The sequence below is a fragment of the Babylonia areolata genome, chromosome 20 (assembly GCF_041734735.1).
Source record: "Babylonia areolata isolate BAREFJ2019XMU chromosome 20, ASM4173473v1, whole genome shotgun sequence".
Taxonomy (NCBI): Eukaryota; Metazoa; Mollusca; class Gastropoda; order Neogastropoda; family Buccinidae; genus Babylonia; species Babylonia areolata.
In genome coordinates this window covers 48,447,226-48,454,725 of record NC_134895.1, presented here as the reverse complement: position 1 = coordinate 48,454,725, position 7,500 = coordinate 48,447,226, and the positions used below count along the sequence as shown (strand labels likewise).

Below are 7,500 nucleotides of genomic sequence, written 5' to 3'. Positions count from 1 at the left end.
TCCGCCTTGTGGCGCGCCATTAGCACCTTGCCAAAGCTGCCTTTGCCGATCACCTTCAGGAACTCGAAGTCGCTGGGCCGCACGCTGCCCGACAAACACACACACAGGGTCCCCGAATATTGAAAATACTTGAACAGAAAAAAAAAAACCAGGAGAAAACACTGACGGAAGGAAGGAAGGAAGGAAGGGAGGAAGGAAGGAAGGGAGGGAGGAAGGGGGGAAGGGAGGAATGGAGGGAGGAAGGAAGAGAGAGGGATGGAGGGAGGGAGGAAGGAAGGAAGGAAGGAAGGAAGGGAGGGAGTGAGGGAAGGGAGGAAGGGAGGGAGGGGGAAAAAAGGAGGTAGAAAGGAAAGCGAGGAAGGGAAGAAAGAAAAGAGAGCGGAAGGAGAGAAAGGAGGAAAGGTTGGAGGAGAGGAATGAAGGGAGGAGGAAGGAAAGAATGAAGAAGGCGGGAGGGAGGTGGGGGGGGAGGGTTGGAAGGGAAGAGGAGGGAGAGAAAAGAAAGAAGGGAATAAGAGAGGAATGGATGGAGGTGGGAGGGTGTGAAGCTGATATAGAGGAAAGAAAGAAAGGAAGGAAGAAAGGTTGGAATGGAGGAATACAGAAAGTTTGGATTAAAAAAAAAAAATTGAACAGGAGGAGGGGGACGGGAAAAAAATAACGGAGGTATGGGTGGGTGGGTTGCTGGGTGGGTGGCAAAAACAGAGGAAAGAATGGAAGGAATAAAGATTGGAAGGGAGAGAGGGGGGGGGGGTGGAGAAAGAACAGAGGAAGGAAGAGAAAGAAAGGTAGGATGAAACGAATGAAGAGGGAGGGAGGGAGGGATGAAAGAGTGGAAAGAATCTCTCTGTAAACAAAAACAAAAAAACAACAACAAAAAAACAAAAAAAAGGGGGGGGGGCGTGATGGGGGGGGGTGTCTGTCTGTTGCTGATATTTTGTTTGTCTGTATCCTGTTGTCTGTACGCTTATGTGTCCGTCTGTCTTGTCTGTCTCAGTAATGCGGTTAGTTTCTCTTGTCTTTTTTCCTGTAATTAATTACAGCGCACACTTTGACATACAGGGGAAACACACACACACACACACACACACACACACACACACAAACACACACACCACAATTATAACCGTGCGTACCCGCCAACACACACACACACACACACACACACACCAAACACTGTTGAGAGACAGAGACAGGGAGACAGAGAGAAAAAGATCAACAGCGAGAGAGAGAGGACAGACACACAGACACACAGAGAGAGACACACACACACACAGAGACATAGAGACAGAGACACAGAGACACGCACACAGAGACAGAGAGAGAGAGAGAGAGTCAGACAGACAGACAGACATACAGACAGAGAGAGAGAGTCAGACAGACAGACAGACAGAGACAGACATACAGACAGACAGAGAAGTTTTCCACCAGAAACACCACACCACGGCATGCACGTTCTTCAAAGACACTACCACCACAACGCCGCATACCCATACAATATATCATAATACTAATCCTATCGCCCACCTCGACCGATCACATGCACACAGCTTTACCGTTAACAATTGAAACGCTTATTAGCAGTGACGTCAATCCATCAATCACGCGATCACTGGCGATCAACGCCGCCTGAATGACGGATCAAAGCCAACCATGCATGACGACCCAACGAAGGGAACGCAGGGCTGACTGCCAGGGCTCAGGTCAACGCACATACGGTCTATCTAGCGGGTAAATATGTATAGCGGGTTCGCGCTTGAAAGAACACCGCACGTACACACACACACACACATGCACGCGCACGCATGCACACATACACACACATACGTACACACGCATGCACCAACACACACACGTACACACACACACGCACGCACGCACGCACACACACACACACACACACACACACAGGCACATAAACACTCCGGGGGGTGTTATACTTTCACACACACACACACACACACACACACACACACACACACACACACACACCGGGGGGTGTTATACTTTTTCACACACACACACACACACACACACACACACACACACACCGGGGGGTGTTATACTTTTTCACACACACACACACACACACACACACACACACACACACACACACACACATACACACCGGGGCGTGTTTTTACTTTTACCCACGCACGGACGGAGAATAATAATAATAATAATAACTCATAACTTTTCTATGGCGCGATATCCAGTACTAATGCTGCTCAAAGCGCCTTTCATAATCGAGCTAGACACAAACACAACATGATTATCTATATCGATTCACTCAGCTACGACGTGTTGTGCTGTAGTAGACTACACTGTGTTACACCCAAGTCACACGTCATATATTTAATTCTCTGGATGACAAATTTTGGCACTAAGTGGCGGTCTGGACTCTAGTCTTTCGGTGAGACGATAAACTGAGATGCCGCGTGCAGAGAACCCACAGCAAACAAAAGAAATGTTCCTGGCAAAAATCTATAAAAAAAAAATCCACTTTCACGGAATAACAAATACACTTGCAAACAGAAAAAAGGGTGGCGTTTTATTGTGACGACGCTGGAGAGAGCAGCCCGAATTTCACACACAGAAATCTGCTCTGTGTGTGTGTGTGTGTGTGTGTGTGTGTGTGTGTGTGTGTGTGTGTGTGTGTGTGTGAGCGTGCGTGCGTGTTGTGTGTGCGTGTGTATGTGTGTGTGTCTGTGTGTGTTTGTGTGTGTGTGTGTGTATGTGTGTGTGTGCGTGCGTGTGTGTGTGTGCGTGCGTGCGTGTGCGTGCGTGTTTGTGTGTGTGTGTGTGTGCGTGTGTGTGTTTGACTTAATGTATGTGCGTCATGTCATTCAACCCACTAAAATGTAATTCACCCTTCAAAAAGCAGACCGTACAATAGTACAATACTAACCCACTGACCCAAAATCTCATCTGACAGTGAGTGACCCAATTACCCGAACACAAAGCAAGGGCATTGTTCAGCAACATGACAGCGACAGACGCTGGTGGTGAAGTCCCTAATTGCGCCTTGTCCCTTGCGTGGAATCGAACCTGACATTTTCTCACTTTTTAAGTCATTACACTAAAGTTCGAGATGACTTTGACTTTTAACCGAACAGGTTTGTGATAATCGTGATAGTAAACGCGCGCTGAGCATCAATGAATGTGTCCCCCCTTTTTTTCTTTTTTTTTTCTGGTCTTACCAACATGTGTTCTTAAGAGTTCTAATTAAAAGTGAAGTGATGGCCTAGAGGTAACGCGTCCGCCTAGGGAGCGAGATAATCTGAGCGCGCTGGTTCGAATCACGGCTCAGCCGCCTGATATTTTCTCCCCCTCCACTAGGCCTTGAGTGGTGATCTGGACGCTAGTCATTCGGATGAGACGATAAACCGAGGTCCCGTGTGCAGCATGCATTTAGCGCACGTAAAAGAACCCACGGCAACAAAAGGGTTGTTCCTGGCAAGGTTCTGTAGAAAAATCCACTTCGATAGGAAAAACAAATAAAAACTGCACGCAGGGAAAGAAGGGGTGGCGCTGTAGTGTAGCGACGCGCTCTCCCTGGGGAGAGCAGCCCGAATGTCACAGAGAAATCTGTTGTGATAAAAAGAAATACAAATACAAATACAAACATTCCTGGTTTGTTGTCAGTCACTGAGGTTGTTGGCATTAATGTTGTGAATGTGTCTCGTTTCTATTCGTCGTCTGCTTGTCAGTGTAGACACACGTGTGGTTTAGCAAGACAGCTTGGGTGAAGGGGGCAGCCATTGTTTAGGTTGTGTTAGTCTGCTTCAATCCTGCAGCTTAAAAAAAAAATCATTGTATTGTGTTTTTCCGCATTGCTTTTTGTCACAACAGATTTCTCTGTGTAAAATTCGGGGCTCCTCTCCCCTGGGAGGGCGCATGGCTACAGTACAGCGCGATACATATCTTTTTCGTTTCTTTTATATTTTATTTTTTGGTCTGCAAGTATTTATAAGTAATTTATCATAAAAGTGAATTTTTGTACACGATTTTGTCAGGAACAATTTTTTTTTTATTGTCGAAGGTTCTTTTCCGCGCATTAAGTGCATGCTGTACACGAGACCTTGGTGTATCGTCTCATCCGAAAGACACTGGCTGAATATGGTGTGAGTGAGTGAGTGGTTTAGTAAGTGCCCAGAGTTTAGTCAACCGGTAACCTTTAGTTTAAATTAAAAACAACAACAAAGAATCTCGTCAAACGTACAACCACTGAATAAGAGAGTCAAACGTATTTTGTTTACGAGCGCTCAAAGCTCAGTCACACAGTAAACTTCTTTTTTTTTATATGTACGTGTATGTATGAACCCATCTTTTTCAAGGTCCAGGTGAAAACATATTGATAATAACAGCGCAATACCATAACAATTAATAATAAGTTCCATACTAAGCGTCAGCATGGAACTGATAACACATTTAGTTTACTGACAGTGTCAGTAGCTCTAGGAGGCATCACTGCGTTCGGTCAAATCCACTGACATTCCAACATGTACCCGACGGAGGATGTGGCCGACTCACACCCACGTAAGGACTGAAAGCCCAGTTCGGACAGGAGGAAAACTTCCAGGATAATTGACGTCAGTACGGACTGAGCGTTTTGCAGCAACAGGACTGACATTGTTGGACAAGGTCGAGAAAATCTTCGCGGCTATGAGAACATCCATATTTCAATGTCAGATTTAATCTGGTTCCTGAAAATAAAAGTACATGTATGCGAGTGTGTATGCCGAGAAGAATCTTGATTTATTAAAGCGATGACACTGTGTTGAGTTATTCATGCGAACATGAGCTTACAATCTGAAAAGAGCTGCATGCTTGCATGCATGCGCGCGTGTGTGCAAGTATAGGCGTCATGTGTGTGTACGTGTGTGAGACAGAGATATACACAATAACAATAATAATAAGAAAAAGCTGGCCGGGGGCATCCAAGTGGTTAGAACGTTCGACTTTTTTTTCTTTATTTATTTTTTTTTTTTTTCTTTTCTTCATCTGAGGGTTCTGGGTTCAATCACTGTACCTGTACCTGGCGAGTTAAAGGTGAAGCTAGCTGAGATCCGTCCCGCCCCCCCCCCACCCCCCCTTCAACCCTTGTCCCCCCCGCCCCCACACCCACCCCACCCCTCCTCCTCTCTCCCCCACCACCCCACTCCCACATGTATCTCCGACTGAGCGGTTTCTGGGTCACGTCTGTTATAGTAAGGTTCCAAGATCTCGATGGAAAAGTTCACGGCATTGTCAGTAGGTCAACCACCACCCCACCCCACCCCACCCCTTCAGGAAAAAAAAAATTACATCACAACTGTAACAAGAGACGGATGAGCACATGCTGAGATGGTTTAAAAAAAAAAAAAAAAAAAAGGATTGAAAAGAAGAAGAAGAAGAAGAAGAAAGGTTAAAGGCACCATAGCTGTTTTCGGTCATCAGTGCAGTGGTTTCACATCCACTGTGTATAGGGCTGGGCACAGGAAGGCGGGGGCCCTGTTCTCTCCTCCCACCGTTTCAACCTGCCCCAAATGAAGTCAGGTCGGTAGCCTATTCCCATTCACACCTTGGTGGAGCGGACGAGGAGGAAAATCGGAGTGTACACCACATATCTACCCCAGCCCAAACCACGTATGCATGACATAAATCATCTCCCCCCCCCCCTCCACCCCCCCCACCCCCCCTCACAACAGCATATACCAATTACCAAACACATCCACATGACACACTACATCCACACCACATACACCCCTGCCCCAACACCACATCTCTCCCCCTTCCCCACTACACGACACTCCACACATACATCCGTACCATCCTCCCCCCCTCCCCACCCACTCCCAACCCCCACCACACACACAAATACACACCGCACACACACATCGCATACACACTGCACACACACACAACACCATGCCGAAACAACGAGGGACACGAACCCTCATCACTGGTGAACAGTGGATCAGAAGAAGCCCGACGCCTCACCCATTCTGCCCCCTCGTCGCCTACTTTGCGTTTCTGGGTCACCGCTGGTATTGTTAATTTCCAAGACCTTGATGGGAAAGTTCACGACTCAGTCGACTATCAGGTGTACCAACCCCCCAGGAAAATTACGTCAGTCACAAGCGCAATGAGAGACGAGTGCCTACGTGCTGATATGAAATCGTAAAAGACCATAAACCTCGCGTTGAGAAATAATACAAAACCCTCCATGATGATATATGACACCAATGTCTTTCACTTTTGCCCTTCCGCCCTGTTTTCCCTCGCTCAAATTCTTCCCCGCTTTGAGCGAACAATCGCAGAGGGTAAGTGATGACGTCAGTTGGTAAGTGTCATATCCGGTTAGACCTGGGTCGAAGGTCATCTTCTCTTGGGTACCTCTCGACATTTAAAAACAACTAACGACCCACGACAATAAATATCAAAGTTTGCAAAGTAATATATACGCATGCCGTAACATACCTTGATTTCTTCTCATTTCATTTATTTTCCTATTAAAAAAATCTCAACGAAGTTGTGTTTTCCGCACCTTCATTTCTACTAACAAACTCCATGTTACCAGAAGTTCAAATACTAACCTTTTCACAAAATTTTGCAGAACAAATATTCGTAAGTTTTCTTTTAGCTTTAGAGCAGTTAAAGGATGGAATGCACTGAATAATTCAACAAAAACAGCTAAAACTATTGACCAGTTCAAGAATCTTCTAGACAATGACTCTAAATCATTAATAAAACCATTCGATTTTGATGAATGAACATTTTAAAAAATTCATACGCATGTACGCAAACCTAAACTATTTCTTATATTAAGAAGGGGCGTTGAAAAGCCAAAAAGGCTTAAAAAAAAAAAAAAAAAGTCCCAAATTCTGTACCTGTACCTGTGCCTGTGTTTTCATCTGAGACAAATGATGATCACATTAGACAAACTATCAACCCATTGCGGACGATTCTTCTACTAATCTTCTTACTCTTTTTTAGGGGGGGGGGGGGGGGGTGTAAGAACTAGTCGGTCCTCTCACAGTGAATAATTACAATATTATAGATGACTCATTATACCATAATCTGATCATCATATTCACAGTAACCACTTTCAAAGCAATTTGTTAGTATGTCATTTTCGGTACTCGTGCAGGGACACTTAACTGGCTTGCACACGACCGCAGATATATGTATATACAATCATGTTGTTGCTGTTTGTCCCCCCCCCCCCCCCGGACTAAACCCAGATGCACAACATGTGCACTTACACGCACACACGTCATAATTAAAAACTGTACACCACAGACACCCACAGAATACCACATGTATGTTATCATATTTCACAACATGTACGTCATGGCGTGCTTGCGTCATAACAGCTGCGTGAGAGTGACCCTGGTAACATGTAAACAACTTATCCCTTGAGGTAGGAGCGTGATCGTTCCGAAAATTTGGAATCATTGATGTGTTTCTTTTCTTCTCTCTCTCTCTCTCTCTCTCTATATATATATATATATATAT

The 7,500-nt window shown here is 45.4% G+C and overlaps 1 protein-coding gene across 2 annotated transcripts in view; it reads right to left on the bottom strand.

Annotated features, from left to right (window-relative positions):
- Positions 1 to 7,500, bottom strand: part of LOC143294684 (serine/threonine-protein kinase Sgk2-like) — a 72,454-nt gene that overhangs the window by 18,913 nt on the left and 46,041 nt on the right. For both annotated transcript variants that reach the window (XM_076606074.1, XM_076606072.1), the window contains one exon: positions 1 to 84. This exon is cut by the window's left edge and continues 190 nt beyond it. In XM_076606074.1, the coding sequence (XP_076462189.1) occupies positions 1 to 84 (84 nt within the window). The remainder of the gene's footprint in view (positions 85 to 7,500) is intronic.